The 19,613-nt window shown below is 42.1% G+C and overlaps 1 protein-coding gene across 1 annotated transcript in view; it reads right to left on the bottom strand.

Moving 5' to 3' along the window:
* LOC143294121 (ATP-dependent translocase ABCB1-like) overlaps positions 1 to 7,859 on the bottom strand; it is a 17,941-nt gene extending 10,082 nt beyond the window's left edge. The window contains exons 1-3 of the mRNA XM_076605553.1: positions 7,756 to 7,859; positions 3,405 to 3,549; positions 845 to 936 (exon numbers count right to left, since the gene is read on the bottom strand). Coding sequence (XP_076461668.1) covers positions 845 to 936; positions 3,405 to 3,549; positions 7,756 to 7,859 — 341 coding nt within the window. The remainder of the gene's footprint in view (positions 1 to 844; positions 937 to 3,404; positions 3,550 to 7,755) is intronic.
* Between the last annotated feature and the right edge of the window lie 11,754 nt (positions 7,860 to 19,613).

The following is a 19,613-nucleotide window of genomic DNA, read 5'->3' as shown; positions in this document are numbered from 1 at the left end:
GAGGTAAAGAGACTTGTCCAAGGACATAACACCATGCGGAAACGGGACCTCGAGTTCTGATCACTGATTAACACTGGATCATAAGTCCATCATCGGACCGAGTCTGCCTCTGGGTTCTCTTCCCAATATATAGCTGACAGAACTTTTAAAGATTTCCATGCGAACGTACCTTTCTTTCCGTCTCCCACCTGTCGCTCTGGGTAGCATCTCATGGCCTGGCAGGTGCCCTGGGGTTTAGGCCAGGAATTTGCCTTTGTTTTGATTTATTTCAACAAATGTGGTGTAGCGAGTATGGGTCAGAACGCAAGCTGTGAAACGCCGCCTCCGAACGTGAAAACTGAAGCTACCACACCTTTATCACGTACCACCAGCACCACAAAACCACTCAGTTCAACACCATCCCACACCACACCACACCGCACCGCACCGCACCGCACCGCACCACACAGCATCCCTCGTTTAAGTCCACGGATTGCCAACACAGCAAGAAATCAAAGCACCGTGGCAGAGTCAGTTTGACGTTGGACATCAATTCTGATCCAGTGCTCACCAGCGGTCAGAGTTCGAGGCCCCGTTTGAGCATGGTTTTATGTCCTTGGTAAAGGCACTTGGCTGCGATTTTCCTCAATCCGCCCTGGTGTGAATGGTTGACTAGCATCGGTTGGGGTAGGTTAAAACGGCGGAAGGAGAAGTTTGGGCCTCGCTTTTGTATGCTGATCACAAAACACAGTGCCCCGATGTCCGTAAAAGGCAATGGGACATCCAACACTTCAAACTAAAACACTGCCAACATAGTCAGCTGTGGGGAAAAAACTTGAAAAAAAAAATGAAAAAAAAGTCTCACATTTGAAATCTGACGATGAGCTCATCGATGTTGTTGACCTCGAACCATCCCACACTCTGCGTCATCAGCGACCCCAAGAAACACTTCCGAATCTTCATGTCACAGCAAAATGACAATTTTGTCAGTCAACCAGCCAGTCAGTCAAACAGTCTGTCAATCAATCAGTTACCCAGTCAGTCAGCCAGTTAGTCAGTTAGACTGTCACTCAGCCTCTCAATCAGTCAATAATCAATCAGTCAGACAGTCGGCCAGTCAGTCAAACAGTCGTTTAATCAGTCAGTTAATCAACTACCCAGCCGGTTTGCAAAGCTATCAGCCAGTCAATCAATCAGACTGTCAACCATTCAGTCAGCCAGTTAATCAGTCAGCCGGTCAATACATCAGTCGCTCAGTCAGCCGGTCAACCAGTCAGTAAATCAGTCAACTAGCGGTCAATCAGTCAACCAACCAATCAGTCATCCACTCAAACTGTGAAGCAGTCAACCAGTCAGTCAACCAGTCAGCCAATCAGTCACTCGGTCAACCAGCCTGTAAATAAGTGAAACAGTTGGGAGCTCAGTCGATCGTCAGGGTGGTCGGTAAGTAAGAGTGTGTTACGTCTGTCATTCTATCAGTGTTACGTCTGTCACTCTGTCAGTGTTATCTCAGTCATTCTGCTTGCGTCTGTCATTTGCCAGTGTTGCGTCTGTCATTCTGTCAATGTTGCGTCTGTCATTCTGTCAGTATCATCTATGTCATTCTGTCAGTCAGTTTATTGTCTGTTGTGTGGGTCGGTTAGACAATAATGTCCCCCCCCCCTCCCTTCCCGCCTCCGCAACACACACACACACACACACACACACACACACACACACACACACACACACACAGGGAGAGAGTGGGGGGGATAGAGAAAGAAAGAGAGAACCGACAGAGAGAGGGGCAGACGGACAGACAGAGACATAAACACGGCCACAGAGAGAGATTGGAGGGGAGTGCAGAGGGAGACACAGAGACAGACAGACAGACTGAGAGACAGAGAAAGAGAGAAAGAGAGAGAATGACAGAGACAGAGACACACAGAGAGAATGACAGAGACAGAGACAGAGAGACAGATAGACCCACAGATTTTTGCGCCCAGTCTGGTAGCACCCTAAGACCAAAGCCATGGCCCCATTGCCACAGATGAAGGGCACACACTCTCTCTCTCTCTCTCTCTCTCTCTCTCTCTCTCTCTCTCTCTCTCTCTCACACACACACACACACACACACTCACACACACACACACTCACACACATACACACACACACACACACACACACACACACACACACACACACACATTTTGCTCTCTCTCTCCAGCCAGCTCACTATCCGGTACTGCACAGAGGCAAAGACAGACAGACAGACACACAGTCAACAAACAGACAAGCAAGCAGGCAGGCAGACAGACAGACAGGCAGGCAGGCACACACACAGGCACACAGACACACAGACAGACAGACAGACCGTGGCGCCCAGTCTTGCGGCGCTCCAGGACCAGAGGTCCGCGGCTCCGTAGCCCTCGAGGAAGGACACGGCGGCCACGCCCACCAGACAGACAGGCACAAAGGCAGGCACACAGACAGACACACAGACAGACACATAGACAGACAGACAGGCAGGCACACAGAGACAGACAAACACAGACAGACAGACAGAACCAGCCGCCGTGGCGAAGTGGTTTCGTCGCGGACTGACGGCTGGGAGGAACGTGGGTTCGAATCCCAGCGGAGGTGGGTTTTTCGGCCCGTGGCCGGCTCCTACCCAGAGTTGAGTGTGCTGTAGACTTAAATGGGGAGATTGGGACCACACAGTCGAGTGTCATCCACTTCAAGGATGCGCCTTTGGGTGTGTTGCTCTAATTATCTGACCAACACTGCAAGTGTCTGTATCTCTCGGGCCTGGTTAACGCCGGAATATCATTATGACAGGAAGCGTGGAGTACAGCCTTGTCACGCAGTCCCAAAACAAAATGGACCTCCATAGCAACATCGTCATCGTCATCCTCCTCCTCCTTCATCATCATCAATATAAATAAAACAGTCTCAAAGTCTGTGGCCTTTCATGCCCTGCTCTCATGGTGACCTCAGTTTCGATACACCTCCACTTCTGTGCTTGGGGCGAGTCATGTCAATGTCTTCAGTGTCGGCAGATTCATGGGAACCTGTTGTTTGAGGGACGTGGTGGCGGTCTCCACTCTGGGAGGGACGCTCACTCAGTCTGCCTCCGCGACTAAACTATTATTGTCGTTAGTAGTGGGCTTAGTAGATGGTAGTACGTTGAATCAGAACAGGCATCACTGAACACCACCGAGTTGACTCAGCAGCAGTGCAGGGTCTCCTCTAGTTTGTGGCCTCCTGGTGACCTAACAACGGTGGTTCCCTGCGGACTGCCGACGATGGAACTGTGACAGACAAACCCGCATGTGGTCGTGTATGGGGGAATCTAAATGAGCGGCGTGGGAGTAATGCCACTGAAATGGTACAGATGATGGGGCAGCAAAAAACAAAACAAAAAAAAGACAGACAGACAGACAGACCTTGGCACCAAGTCTGGCGGCACTCCAGGACCAGAGGCTCACGGCTCCGTAGCCCCCGAGGAAGGACACGGCGGCCACGCCCAACTCGTAGTACATCAGCATGTCCACCTCCTCCACCAGGTGTATGTCTTGGAACCTGGTCCCGCTGACACACAGCATACAGTGCAGCATACACACACACACAAACACACGCGCAAACAAGCGTGCGCACGTGTACGCATGCACACACACACACATACACACGCACGCAGTAGCGCGCGCACACACACATACACACGCACGCAGTAGCGCGCGCGCACACACACACACACACACACACACACACACACACACACACACACACATTTTGTGTATTTCATTATCGCGCAATTCTAGTATGTATGTCTCTTATTTTTTCATTTGCTGTTTTGTTTTTGTTTTGTTTGTTTTTTTGTTTTTATCTGTTTCTCCTCTCTTTTCTTTCTTTCTTTTTCTTTTTTTAAATCTTTATCTATATTTGTTTTGTTTTGTTTTCTATTTTCTAAATGGACTTGATGTATACAATTTTTTTAAAGCAGTTGTTGCTTATTCAATTACCATCTTGAAATTTTAAAAAATTGACATTGACATACACACGCGTACGCACGCGCGCGCGCGCGCGCACACACACACACACACACACACACACACACACACACACACACACACACACACACACCGACAAACGCATGGGCGTTTGACATAACTATTGTTATGACTTCAAAGAAAATGAATAATGTTTTTGAATAAAATAAAAAAAATAAATAAATAAAAAGCAAACAGGCAGCTGGACAGATAGATAGATATATATAGAGAGAGAAACAGACAGGCAGAGACAGACAGAGTCACAGAGAGAGAGAGACAGAGAGAGTCAGAGAGAGAGAGAGACAGAGAGACAGACAGAGAGAGAAGACAAGACAAGACAAATTCTTTATTTTCAAGGATAATAGATGAGCACTGGCGCGCTTTTTTTCATCCAGTCCCCGCCCTAAAACAGGGTCTGCACAACACAATACTACATTATATATGTCATTGCATGCACTACACAATGCTACTTAAAGTCACAGCATGCGAATACATTACTACATAAAGGCATAAGCATGATAATAATAAGACGCGCGCGCGCGCACACACACACACACACACACACACACACACACACACACACACACACAACACCATCCATCAAAATAAACTGCTGAGAGAGAGAGAGAGATAGAGAGGAGTGCCGTGGCAGAAACGGCCATAGGCGGTGGACTTCTGATCCACTGTTTACCAGTGACCACAACGGTTGGAGGCCCCGTTTGGGGTTTTGGTGTTGTGTCTTTGAGAAAGGCACTTTGCACTTCTTTTTTTTTTTTTTTTTTTTTTTTCCTCACTCCACCCAGGTGTGAAGAATAGGTGGGGAAGGTTCAGATGTTTCCAGCAAGGATTGTAATTTTTTCTCACTTAGTTGGACTGACCAGCAATTCGTACTGTAATATTATATTCGTACTTGAACTTTTGTATTCCAAAGCACTTAGGGAAAGGAATATGTGATTCGGTGCTGTGTAAAAACAAACATTATTATTATCATTATGATGATGAAGATGAGTAGTGATAGTAGTAGCAGCAGTAGTAGTACTAGTAGTAGATTGTATTGTTCTTTTTGACTCACTTGTGTAAACAAAGTGAGTCTATGTTTTAACCCGGTGTTCGGTTGTCTGTGTGTGTGTGTGTGTGTGTGTGTGTGTGTGTGTGTGTGTGTGTGTGTGTGTGTGTGTGTCTGTGTGTGTGTGTCTGTGTGTGTCTGTCTGTGTGTCCGTGGTAAACTTTAACATTGACATTTTCTCTGCAAATACTTTGTCAGTTGACACCAAATTAGGCATAAAAATAGGAAAAATTCAGTTCTTTCCAGTCATCTTGTTTAAAACAATATTGCACCTCTGGGATGGGCACAAAAAAATAATAAAAGAATCCAAATTATATACAAACTGCATTTACTGGGGTTTTTTTTTGTTTTTTTTTAAATTCTCTAAACTTGGCACTTTGACCTGATATTCTGACACAACAAGAGCAGTGATTATTATCATTTTTTGCAAACGTTTTGGTGCAGATAGTAAAAAAGGGAAATTAATCTGTAATTAATACTAGGGGACTTAATTTGCTTTAAACTGATCTTTCTCATCTTAAACATTGCATTTTGAAATTATACTCAATACATAAAAGGCTTGTGTGTTTTACTCTCAGTGTACAGGGCTTTCCTTATGTTCATTCGCCCAAGTGGTCTTTTTCGGAAAATACTAAAATCAATACGAGTGGACTTTATAGATATATTGGCTGAGCCCTGAAAGTCATGGGCAAAAACCAATTGCGTACACATAAGCTTATTTATACACATTCAAAGCGCGTGCTCATATTCTTCGCGAACGCGAACGACGCCATTTTGTTTCAAGTTGTTGACCTGCCCGTTCAATCCTATATTCAATCGACAATACATGATAACATGTAATGGAAAGTTTGAGAAGGAGACCGTTAAATATTTATTCAGAGAAAGATTTGTGAATGCCTCATAACTTACTGGATTATGCCCCCCCCTCCCCCCCCAAAAAAAAAACAAAAATCCACAGAATCAGTCCGAATTCACAGTTAAAAATAATAAACCATGTGAGTTAATAACCTTGAATTGATGAAACGTAAAAATTTCCAGTGTTTTCCGTCAAAATGAAGTCCTTTTCACTTCATAAGACGTTTAGAAGTACTTGTACTTGGCTCTACGTGTTATTACTTTAACAAAATACACAATTTTCATATCAACTTTAAAACTATAAAACTAGAACGAACATAAAAGATAAATTGAATCGACCGTGTCAACCGGGTGTAACTAACTGAAACTGGTACATCTATCTAGATCCAGAGAAAACGGCTAAATGTTGCAGTGTGATTGCGGCGATAGCCACGTCTCCTTTACCGCGGACTTAAAAAGAATTTTTAATTGCCCTTAAAGATTTTTTGAATGCCCAAGATACACCAGAATAATATGATTTAAACAGCGCTCTCACCGCGAATACCGCAATCGATTTATCGCCCTTTAAAAAAGCATGTTTAAATATTATATTTTTGAACGTTAGTTAAGGAGCCATGATAGTATAATGGGAAAGACAGTTTCTTCTCACCCGAACACGCGGAGTTCGAATCTGCCGTTAGGACTTTTTTTTTTTCTTCTTCTTCTTCTTCTTCTTCTTCTTTTAACCCGAAGCTTTATAATTACAAATACAGAATACATTTAAACGATTAGATTTTTTTTTAAGTGTATCACAAGTGAGTCTTGAAGGCCTTGCCTCTTGTTGTTTTTTTTTCATAACATTACTCTGGCTACAGAGCAGCACCACCATATTTTAATTCTGTTTGAACGTGTATTTGTTTTCCTATCAAAGTGAATTTTTCTTCAGAATTTCTACAGGGACAACCCTTTTATTGCCTCGGGTTCTTTTACGTGCACACGGAGAAAGCTTCACACGGGACCTCGGTGAACAGTCTCATCCTTATGACCTGCGTCCCACATCACCACTCAAGGTCGAGTGGAGGTGGAGGAATGCACATTGCATGGAGGGTGTGAGAATCGATCCCGCGTGCTGAGAATGCCTCGCTTCCAATGTGGATGGTTTAGCACAAGCCTGACTACGCCACCATTCCACGCGCTCTTCTTCTTCTTCTTCTTCTTTGTGCTCTTCTTTTTCTTCTTTTGGTGATGATGATGATGATTATTATTATTATCATTATTATTATCAGCAGCAGCAGCAGCAGCAATATTATTATCATTATCATCATCAACAGCAGCATCATTACTACTACTGCTACTACTGCTACTACTACTGTACTACACATTAAGACGTTGATGAAGAATGGTAAAACGCTCGTCTGCCAATACCGAGAGCCCGTGATGGTTTGGGTTCGAATCCCACTCTCGCCCTTTCTCCCAAGTTTGCCTGGAAAATAAAACTGAACGTGTGGTCATTGTGATGAGAAAATAAACATGGGTCCCGTGTGCAACACGCACTTGGCGCACCGAAAAAGAACCCATAGCAACGAGAGAGCTCTCCTCTGGCAAAATTATGTATAAGAAATCCACTGTGGTAGGTACACAATATTATTTATATGCATGCACTTAAGGCCTGATTAAACGCATTTGGGTTATGCTGCCAGTCAGGCATCTGCCCAGCAGATGTGGTGTAGCGTATATGGATTTGCCCGAACGCAGTGACGCCTCCTTGAGAAACTGAAACCGAAACCTAAGACGTATTATTGTTGTTATTATTATTATTATTATTATCACCATCCCACGAACACGTACTTTTTGCCAACAAGCATGATAGCGTTGAGGACGTAGCCAAGCATGTGGGCGTTCATGGGAATGGCCACACCGGAAAAGAAGGCACACACCAGCCCCACCCCCATCATCACCCGCTCTTCCCAGTTCGCTATCTGGTACTGTGCAGACACATACGCACGCACACAAATGCTCGCGCGCGCGCACACACACACACACACACACACACACACACACGTACACATGCATGCAAACACACACACACACACACACACGCACACACACACATGCAGACACACACACTGACGCACACAAATGTTTGTATGTATGTATGTCAATTATGTATGTATGTACGTACTTACGTATGTATGTATGTAGGCAATGCATGCATGTCTGCTGAACAGAATCTATAGCTGATTTTGATTTTTCGCTTTAAACTTTAATGATTTGAGATATATATGTATAGCTGCTTTTTGACTCACTTGTGTAAACAAAGTGAGTCTATGTTTTAACCTGGTGTTCGGTTGTCTGTGTGTGTGTGTGTGTGTGTGTGTGTGTGTGTGTGTGTGTGTGTGTGTGTGTGTGTGTCCGTGGTAAACTTTAACATTGACATTTTCTCTGCAAATACTTTGTCAGTTGACACCAAATTAGGCATAAAAATAGGAAAAATTCAGTTCTTTCCAGTCATCTTGTTTAAAACAATATTGCACCTCTGGGATGGGCGCAAAAAATAAAAAATGAAGCCCAATTATATGCAAACTGCATTTACTGTTATATTTATATTTTTTGTATTCTCTAAACTTGGCACTTTGATCTGATATTCGACACAACAACAAGAGCAGTCATTATTATCATTTTTTGTTCAAACAGGAACTTCTTTTGCTAAGCATGGAAGTTTTATTTATTTGCAAACGTTTTGGTGCAGATAGTAAAAAATGGAAATTACTCTGTAATTAATACTAAGGGACTTAATTTGCCACAAGTGAGTATTGAAGGCCTTGCCTCTCTTGTTTTCCTTGCTCTTTTTTTAAAGCAAAAATATACCATCAGTCAAGGTGTGCGAGAAGTCCTCTTACAAAAGGTCGAGTATAGCAAGAAAAAATACAGAGATAAAGAAAGTTGCTTGCCAGGACAGGTAACACTACCTGAGCTAGGTCGACTAATAAGAAGGCTTTATTTTTCTCGATATTGTATTACATAAATTTGTACACATTTATACACGTGCGCACTGGCACGTATTCAGATACATACATTTGTCTCTCACATACACACACACATACACACACACACAAAGAACTTATCTAGAGGCTGGACTCACCAGTGCCCTGAAAAAAAATCCCATTGCTCGTCACCACCGAACCATCACTGCATTTATGACGTGCAGCAATTTTCTTCGTCACAACAGCACATTGTTGTGCTTAGACGGACAGAGGAGGTGTTGCATTGTCCACGGATATATCGTCATCTTGCAAGACATTCGTTAGAAGGGAGATGTGTCGAGCTGGATGTTCAAAGTATACAGAATCTCATGCTAGTTTGATACGTCTGAACCATGCCACATTCAACTCACGTCTTGTCTAGAACGCTGTCTTCTAAAACAATAACGTCTTTTTGTTTCCTTGTGACATATGACGTCATGTTGTTACAGTGTAACTTCTAGTTTGCAAGAATTTGTTCGAACTGTTTCGCTACATTGTTTTTTACAGCGCCCCAGTATTGCATTGCATTACTCTTTTGGCACAAAAGATATCACTGTGTGAAATTCGGGCTGCTCTCAACATAGAGAGCACGTCGCTACAGTGAGAGTACCAACCCCTTATTTTTTTTCCTGCCTGCAAATTTAGCCTATTTGTTTTCCTTTCAAAGTGGGTTTTTTTTCAGAATTTGGCCAGGGTCAACCTTTTTTTGCCATGGATGTTTTGTTGTTTTTTGCTGTTGTTTTTTTGTTGTTGTTGTTGTTTTGTTGTTGTTGTTTTTTTGGGGGGGTTGTTTGTTGTTGTTGTTGTTTTGTGGGGTTTTTTTACGTGCGCTAAGAGCATGCTGCACACAGGACCTCAGAAATGAATTGTTCACGCAGTCGTTTCTCGAAATGCCTGCATGATCGCGTTCAGTAATTTTCGTGTTGTGACCAGAAATTGATAATGTTTGTTTTCCATTCTACCTCATTTTCAGTCATCGGGGGAAATGTTTGGGTGGCGAAAGATTCAGTGAATCAATATCATTAGTAGCAGTTAGACATGTAATCTGAGAAACTGTGTTCAGTTCTGTAGGCTATAGAATGTCAAAAGACGTGGGCGGAAACGCGCCTCGGTCACTCCTGGTGTAGGGAACAAAACAAAAACAAAAACCGGTGACATGTACACACAGAAGGTTGTGCAAGACGTAATAAACGCGAGTCACGTGCACCGTGACGGGATGTATGGAAGGTGTGACAGACAGGGACTGACACGGTGGCAGCAGGTGGCAGTGGCAGTGCTGTCAACAGGGACAGAGTTACACTTCACACTCCGACAGATGTCGATAGAATGGATGCGATCTGTTTGGGTGGGGGGGAGGGGTTGGGGGGGGGGGGGCGATCTGTGTACAGACAGTGTATGTGTGTGTGGACGGTGTGAGAGACAGAGAAAGTTGAACTCAGCACATGATTCTCGGTTGTTTTTATTAGTTTTCTTGGGGTTGTCTGGTGTGTGTGTGTGTGTGTGTGTGTGTGTGTGAAGAAAGAGATGTCAGATCAACTCATCACGTGATTCTCGTTTATTTCATTGTGTGTGTGTGTGTGTGTGTGTTATTTTTGAGAGAGAGAGAGAGAGATTCATTTATGAACTCATAACGATTCATCACGTGATTGTTGTTTATTTCAACGTGAGCAGTGACCATGACTGCTAGAAAGAGAGACAGACAGAGAGCTTCATGAGGTGAACACCGCACGTGATTCTCTCTCTCTCTCTCTCTCTCTCGTTCTGTGTGTGTGAGAGAGAGAGGGAGAGAAAGCTGAAAGTTAATTGTACTCAGCACGTGATTCTCGTTTGTTACAGCGTGTGTGAGTGAGTGAGTGAGTGTGTGAGTGTGTGTGTGTGAGAGAGAGAGAGAGAGAGCTAAAAGTAAGTTGAACTCAGCACGTGTTTCTCGTTTGTTACAGTGTGTGTGGGTGAGTGAGATAGAGAGAGACAGAGAGAGAGAGAGAGACAGAGAGAGAGTTAAAAGTAAGTTGAACTCAGCACGCGATTCTCGTTTGTTACAGCGTGTATGAGTGTGTGTCTGTGTGTGAGAGAGAGACAGAAAGCGAGAGCTTAGTAAGTTGAACTCAGCACGTGATTCTCGTTTATCATTACAGTGTGTGTGTGTGTGTGTGTGTGTGTGTGTGTGTGTGTGTGTGTGTATGTGTGAAAGACAGACAGACATGCATAATATGGGAGCGAGAAAAAGAGAGGCAGCAGTGTATATAGTTGGACAGAAGACAAATCAATGAGAGGGTGGAAGCAGTTAATGGAGAAAGATTTAACTCTGTGTGTGTGTGTGTGTGTGTGTGTGTGTGTGTGTGAATTATGGGTTGGGGCGGAGCTTATTGCACTCCCTGTGATGTAATGTACTGTTGCTCGTCACTTTTCTATCATTATACTGTGTGTGTAGGACTGCATAATATCAGAGGTGAGTGTTTCACTACATTGAAATCTTGATATGACGTATTGTATGAAACGTGCTTTGATTCGAAATTTTCACTTTCCTAAAAAAAAAAAAAATAAAAAAAAAAGATTATTAAAAAAAAAGGTTCAAAAGCTTAATCTTAAGTGTAATGAAAAATCCTAATTTACATGTTACTGAAATACCCTGTTAATTGTGCATACTTCTGTTGATAAAAGGAAAGGTAACTGGATACCATCATTCCGATTATGTGAAAGATAGAAATATGTTTTTTTTTCTTTTTTCGGGGTTTTTGTGTGTTTTTTTGTTGTTTTTTTCGGGTTTTGTTTGTTTTGTTTGTTTGTTTGTTTTTTGTTTGTTTGTTTTTTTTTGTTTTGTTTTTTTTGGGGGGTGGGGGTGGGGGGGGGGGGTTACTTAATTGTCACTGGTCACTATCAAGTTGGTTTCAATAAACCAAACATGGAACAGTCAACTGAGCTGAATTTCGTCGGCTGACATGAAGAAAGGGGCACACACACACACACACACACACACACACACTGAGATAGATACAAAAACCGAGAAAACCCGTTTTCACCAGTGGCACTTCATTCATAACAATTAACGAATGACCGGGAAATAAAACAACAGCAACATCAACAACAATGGAAACACACACACACCAGAGAGGGGGTCCGTTCTCACGGGTAAGACGTCGTAACTGATTACGTATGACACAGAAAACACCAACACCAACATGAACAACAAAACTGGCAGAGGGTTAATATCATTTTACTACCTGCTACAGATGAAACGTACAGACCCACGCGGTGAGCAGGACACTGACATCACCCCACGCACCCTTATCCAGCGTCAGCCATGCAGAGAAGAACAGTCCTTCACCAGGCACGAATCGAAAGGTGGGACGTTCTTAAACAGTATATATAGGTGAGCAAATTTGGTTTTTGTTTTATTCCGTGGTGTGTTATTCTGTTTTATTTTATTCTATTTTGTTATATTCTATTCTTTTTGTTTCTGGGTTTTTTTTAATGTTCTATTGCATTTTATTTTCGGAATATCGTTTAATATTAAATACTATTAATCGTTTCGTTTCGTTTATTTTTGTGCCGGCATTTCCAGTCTTAGTAATACGCTGTGTGTGTGCTGCATGGTTTGATATAATTATTGTATTGCGGTTTCTTTTCTTCCTTGTTTTATTTTTTAATTATTTACTTTCTTTTTTTTTTCTCTTCCTTTTTTTTTAAGATTAATTCAGTTTACATTATTTCGTTTATTCTGACCCATTTTGTGTCGTATTTCCAGTCTGATAATTCATCATAAAAATATTATGTGAGCAGCTTTTTTTCTTTCTTTTTTATGACATGTTATATTCATCAGTTTTGAACCATCTTAATCTGTGCTGCGCGTTTCCGGTAAGTCTCAATGATCAGTGTTTGTGTGCTGCTTGTTTTGTTTGTTTGATCTATTTTACTCATATAATTTTATTCTTGCGCATCTTCTGCCTGCGCCGTCACAGTCGTATATATTTCCTTCGGGTTCTGCTGCCTGTCACATCTAATAAATTTCATTGATACATATAAGAACATTTTACAGTTTTAAGAACAATAAGAGAGGAAGGGAAAGAGGCAGAGTCATAATTAAGAACTCAGCACATGATTCTTGATTATTTCGATACGAGTAGGGACCATTATTTTTATTGTTGTTAGCACACACTCACACACACACACACACACACACACACACACAGAATACTGAGTTATGTATCGAGTTATCATTTGTGTGCGATGATCAGCACTGACGATGATATTTTTCCATGCACTTGATAGTAACAACAATAACAAAACAACAATACTGAATAACTGTGCGCTCTGCAGGTGCCTGTTCCCAGTGTCTCGATTCAGTGAATGCCAGTGCAGGACGGTATTTGGAGTAAGCTTACGTTGAGTTCAGCGCCCTCTTGGCTGACGCTGTTTTTAAGCGGTCATGTTGTTCAGGGCTCGGGCATTGACTAATATAGTTGTGTCTATGGCTCGGGGTCTTGCTTAGGTGAACTGGTTGCGGGTTAATTTGCTTGCCCGGGGGGCGTGAGTTCTGGGTCAATACGAAGGACACTTGGGAGTTCACTACAGTAACTACACTGGCCACTCAACTACAGTACAGTCGTTGCGCAAGGTGACTGACAATTAAACTGACACTGTGACAAACGCACAGAAGCACGTGCCGTGACGTTCTCTATCTCTCTCTCTCTCTGTCTACTCTCTCTCTCTCTCTGTCTCATTCACACACACACACACACACACACACACACACACACACACACACACGCCGGCTGACACATACACTGTACAGTAAAGCGGCATAATTAATTGTCAGTACCATCAGCACTGGGTGTAGGACGATATCATAGTTTTTTTTGGGTTTTTTCCCAGCAGCAGTAGCAGCGATTTTTGTATTGACAAGAACAGTAGTAGTAGTAGTAGTAATTGTAATAGCAGTAGTGATAGTCATAGTCAGTAGCCAGTAGTGCAGTAGCAACAGCAGGAGCCGCAGAACCGGTTGAGCCAAAACCAGCAGCAGTACTGAACAGTGCGAAAGCTGACACAGCAATAAGACATTTACGATCAGATAATCAAGACGATTCGGTAACTGACGATCGATGATGTTGAGACAAGTGACCATTGTCCAGTTTGAGGTCATCTTCATCAAGTTATGTCATAGGGTCGTCGATCCTGTCGTCGCCCGCAATGAATCAGAGCCGAGCTAAAACCGCCGAGTCGATCCGTAGGTAGCCTACAGGCCCTTTGGTAAAAATAAATACATAAATAATACTATGACTATGATAAATAATGATGGCATTGTTGCTTTTGCTGGATTTTTGCATCACGTTGCGGTCTATTTACTATTTTACTGCTCACGTACTGAGCTGCTCACAACTAATCCGGCACAACTTCGTAGGGATAATCGACAAGGTATATATATATATATATATATATATATATATATATATATATATATATATATATATATATATAATTATGCTTTCACAAATAAAACAGTCATCTTGACTTCAACAGCCAGCAACGATAAATTCATCAGGTCGCTCGCTCACTGCGTTGAGACCTTATGCGTTAGAGACACACCGATTTCGGCTGTTTCTCTATGAATGACTGGAACCCAACCGGTCTCGTGTCTTTTGAGCGTGTCACAATATATTTATAGCTCAGTGATTTCGTGCAGTCTCATGACCTTGACAAGGGACATGACTCCAATGTAACAGCATTGTTTACAAAATGGCCGTGTGATCAGTGCTCTGCTCACAAAACAACGAAGTTAGTCATACATAAATCCGGTGAGTAGATACTGTGGTGTTTAATTGGAAATTATTTGGATTGTATATTGGCTTTTTACTACAATATTGAATGGTATGTGGCATTTGAGATTAAAAAAAAAAAAAAAATGGATAGAGCTGATAGTGACTGGACGAGTGAATTGGGGTTTTTTTTGTGGTTTTTTTTTTTTTTTTTTTTTGGCACTGTCAGCGAAGAGACCTAAGGTGTCAGTGACTGGGAGTTTTGAACTGCTGCGGTTATTTCGTTTGTTGTGCAGACGCCACAATACTCTGTGCAGGCGTAACAAAGACAGTAGCATTGTAAATTTCTTTTAAAAGCCTCCGTGTGTTCCTTTTAAGGGGGAAAAAAAAAAGTTTTGGGGGGGCGGTTATCATGTGGCATTTAGGATTCACAGTTTCTTCCCTCCCAACTGCCGCCCCCGCCTCGCATTCAAGTTTTGCTTTGGATGTTCAGTCACATTTTCCCAAAACATACGTCTGTCGAAGCGTGGAGTGGAAAAGAAGAAACAGAGTCGCCAGACAGAAAACATGGCAGATGTGCATTTTTGCAGATCTCCATATAAAACAATCCTTTTGCTGTTGTGCCAGAGTAGTTGAACTAGTTAACTTGTAGTGCTATTTACTTTACTAAAACAGTAGTGCTAGTACTTAGTAGTACTTACCTAGTAGTAAAGGGACTGGCTCAAACCACACCCTATGATTGCCCCATCTATCAAAATGCTTAAAATTGTTTTCTGGGTTTTGCATATTCATGATATTGCATACATGCACTTTCTATCAGTATCAGATTGTAAATCAATCATCAAAGTCAAAAAGTATTGGTGCAGAAACTTTCAGAAGTGTCAAAGAGATTTTTGAAAGTGTCGAATGGTATTGTTTGAAATTCAGATGGCTGTGATTTCCATAGGATAACAACTCTGTTGGTTTTGAATTTGAAGGTATTGTCATTTTCATGAGCACCCCACCACCCCACCTCACACCCCCCCAAAAAGAAAAAAAGATTAGGTGTATAAACTATTTCCATGATAAGATTTCAATGTTTTACTTTGTACTTAATTAAGCAAAGAGAAGAAAAAAAATTACTTTGTACTTAATTAAGCAAAGAAAAGGAAAAAAAAGCAACAGCAACAGTGGCGATTTGAAATGTGCATGTGCACACACACACACACACACACACACAATGATTCATGTACAGGCTTCCCCCTCCCCCCCCCCCACCCCCCCGACCCCCAAACACACGTTAATTTGATCTGTAAACGTGTATGTTGTTTCATTCCCTCTCTCCACCCCCCTCTCTCTCTGTCTGTCTCTCCCTCTCTCTCCCTCCATCTCTCTCTCCTTTTCTCACATTCCTTATCAGTTTTGTTAAGATTATTTAAATTTTATCTCACTTCCACGTTGATTGTTGTTTTCATTTCTTCTTTACCTTATGGTTTACCTCCTCTTCCTCCTCATTCTTCTTCTTATTTATCATCTTCCACTCAGCTCTTTCAAGTCTGGCCTTAACCCTTTGAGCCCTGAGTTCCTGAGCAATTTTAACCCTTCTGCCTGAGCTCCTGAGCCAAAATTTGCAAATAATTGGTATTAAGCCCCTTGAGCCCTGACCACCGCTTTTCCGGTGGCAGAGAAAAATGACATAATGCCCGGCCACCAGTTGAGCGGTGCGTAAACACTTGAAGCGTGCAGAGTCTCAACCTGGCCTGTCAGGGCAGAAATCAGGGACAAAACGTGCGTGAAAACAACTGTACACAACGCAGCAAGTAATTGATATGCTTGATGATTTATCGGAAGTAGAGTATGACAGTGATTACTCTGATAGTGAGGTGGAGTTCGAATCGGATGATTTTGCTACAGATAGTGATGTTGAAAATGAATCTGAACATGCAGAATCAGTTGATCAAAGGAGGCATGTCAGGTTGAGACTCTGCACACTTCATGGTAGAAATCGATCTTTTTTATCCAAAGCACATGCACAAAACACAGTGAGGGGGCGCGGCAATGTTCGGTACTGCGTTCGCTGGCGTCGGAATATTACGGTTTTTCTGATTGGCTCTTCAATATAAGTCAACCAATAGCAAAACACGACACAAGTGTTTACGCACCGCTCAACCGATGGCCAGGCATTATGCCACCCCTCCCCACCACCGGTAAACCGGTGGTCAGGGCTCAAAGGGTTAAAACCCACCTCTTCCCAAAATAGCCTCCCTTCCCTGCCTCTTCCTTTTCTTCAGTTTCTCCAGTTTTACTTTTAGAGTTATGCATGCGTGTGAATGATTGGTGCAAAAACACTTTGATTTGTCTCTGCACAAGATTCAGCGCTATATTTGTATTTGTATTTGTATTTCTTTTTGTTACAACAGATTTCTCTGTGTGAAATTTGGGCTGCTCTCTCCAGGGAGAGCGCGTCGCTATACTACAGCGCCACCCATTTCTTGTATTTTTTCCTGCATGCAGTTTTATTTGTTTTTCCTATCAAAGTGGATTTTTCTACAGAATTTTACCAGGCACAACCCTTTTGTTGCCATGGGTTCTTTTATGTGCGCAAGGTGCATGCTGCACACAGGACCTTGGTTTATCATCTCATCCGAATGACTAGCGTCCAGACCACCACTCAAGGTCTAGTGGTGGGGGAGAAAATATCAGTGGCTGAGCTGTGATTCGAACCAGCTCACTCAGATTCTCTCGCTTCCTATGCGGATGCGTTACCTCTAGGCCATCACTCCAATATAAATACCGTTATCATTATTATTACTTCTTCATATTCATTTTCTTTTTCATCTTCTCCTCTATATCTATCTTCTTTCTATTCTTCTTCCATTTGTTCTGTTTTTGCTTGACCTTTTTGGAGATTGTATGGTGAAAAAATGTTTTTAGTAATTACTGTTTCTTGTTTATCTTAAATCCCTTAACCCCCAGTAAAACATTCAAGTTTGAGTTCTCTCTCTCCCTCCCCCTCACCCCTACCCACCATCTCTCTCTGTCCCCCTCTCTCTGTCTTGATGTCTGTTTCCCTCCTCCTCCTCTATTTCCTTCACCATACTTCTCTTCATTCCTTGAAAGTCAGTATTTTCATACACCTACCTTCCACAGAAGATAAAGAGCACGAAGAACTTACCATGAGTGACCAACCCAACAGGAGCATGTACTTAGGGCATGTTGATGCATATTACAAGAGACCTTTACTTGCCCAAAACCTCTGCAGAAACTGTCAAGGACGTCATTCTCTATGCGTTCCATTTCAGCATCCAAATTCAACTTGGGTGTTTATACAAAGTCATGAAAGTCAGAAAAAAAATGAGAGTGCCATTTCCAGGGCTGCAAAAATCTTGCGAAAATATATTTTACCCCTTTGGGTCTGGAAAGTCTTGGATTTTTTTTTTTTTTTTTTTAAATGACCATTGTCATTCCGCAAAAAAAGCTTATTTATTATATTGAAAAATACACACACAAATGGACAACAACCCCAGAGCCCCCAAAGAAACGAACACAGAAAAAGTGATGAAAAATTGAACATCAGTGCCAGGATATATATTATGCATTTATCTCTTTCATCATCTGTGTAACAAACTTTTTTTTTTTTTTTTTTAATTCAGTTTACTTTGTATAAATGATAAAGATAATTTTCATTCCAGTCAGGTAAAGGACTGGAAAAGGTATAGATCTAATATATATTAAAAAAAAAAAATTGTTTGGTGATTTTGGTCCCTTCTGTTGGAACCCATGATTTTATTTTTCCAACTACAGCGACCCAGTCCAAGACATCACCTCTTCACGCCACCTGGCCTGTTCCGCTCAGGAATTGTGCAAGCCAAATCAGAAACCTAGTCAAACATCTCGCCGTGTGCAAACAAACCGATGCTGATATATATAGTGATATACAGTATAATACTTTGCACAATTAATTTATTAGTGACCTTTGCATATGTATATGTCAAAGATGGTGGTACTTATCAGTTTTGTTGTGCTGCAGAAAGAGTTGCTTTTTTGGCTGTATTAAAACTAATACTATTATTATTACTATTATTATTGATTCTCATATATATAGTTCTTACCTTTGGTCAGAGACCAAGGTCAAAGCACTTTACAAACATGGAGTCATGCGTGCATGTGCACACACACACACACACACACACACACACACACACACACACACACATTTGTATACCACATGGGACCTTGGTTTATGATTTATCATACCATCCAAAATGACTTGCATCCAGACCACCACTCAAGGTCCAGTGGCTGGGGGAAAAAATTCAGGTGTTTGCGGGATTTGAATCCCTTATGCTCAGAATCCAATACTCTCGCTTCCCAGGCAAAGCGTTACCACTAGAGCACCACCTTGCATTGACAGCTTATCAGTGTGCAACTGAACAGAATACTGCCTGCGGACAGATAGATCTATGGGGGGAAACAGGTGTTGGCTGGTGGGCGGGGTGATGTTGTGGAGTATGTTAGCCTGTCTGCAACACAAGTTTTATTACCGCACTGTTTGTGTTGTTCATTTCACTCACAGTATGATCACAGGAGTATGAAAAGGGTGGAGTGGGTAGTGGTGGTGGTGAGCGGGGTTTGAAGGTGGATCATTCAGATCATCACAAACATTGTGTTTGTGTGTTTGAAAGAGCAAAAAACAAAAAAAAAAAAAAAACAACCACTCTTCTTCTCACCACACTAATATGATGAACTGCACAACTTCACTCGCAGGTTTATATGATGTGCCTGCCAAATGCTCAGTTGATAATAGTCTACTTTTGGTGTGGTAATTTGATTGAAATGTCTTCCCCTCCAGCAGAAAGTAGACCTTGAGTTTGTCAGGTTGGTTCCGCACATACACTGAAATTGGCCTGGGTGCTGTTTGACATTTGCAGAACTTTACACCGAAAGCAAA

Source organism: Babylonia areolata, chromosome 19, assembly GCF_041734735.1.
Source record: "Babylonia areolata isolate BAREFJ2019XMU chromosome 19, ASM4173473v1, whole genome shotgun sequence".
NCBI lineage: Eukaryota > Metazoa > Mollusca > Gastropoda > Neogastropoda > Buccinidae > Babylonia > Babylonia areolata.
Note: the sequence above shows the minus strand (reverse complement) of the source record. Positions and strands in the feature narration are given on the sequence as shown.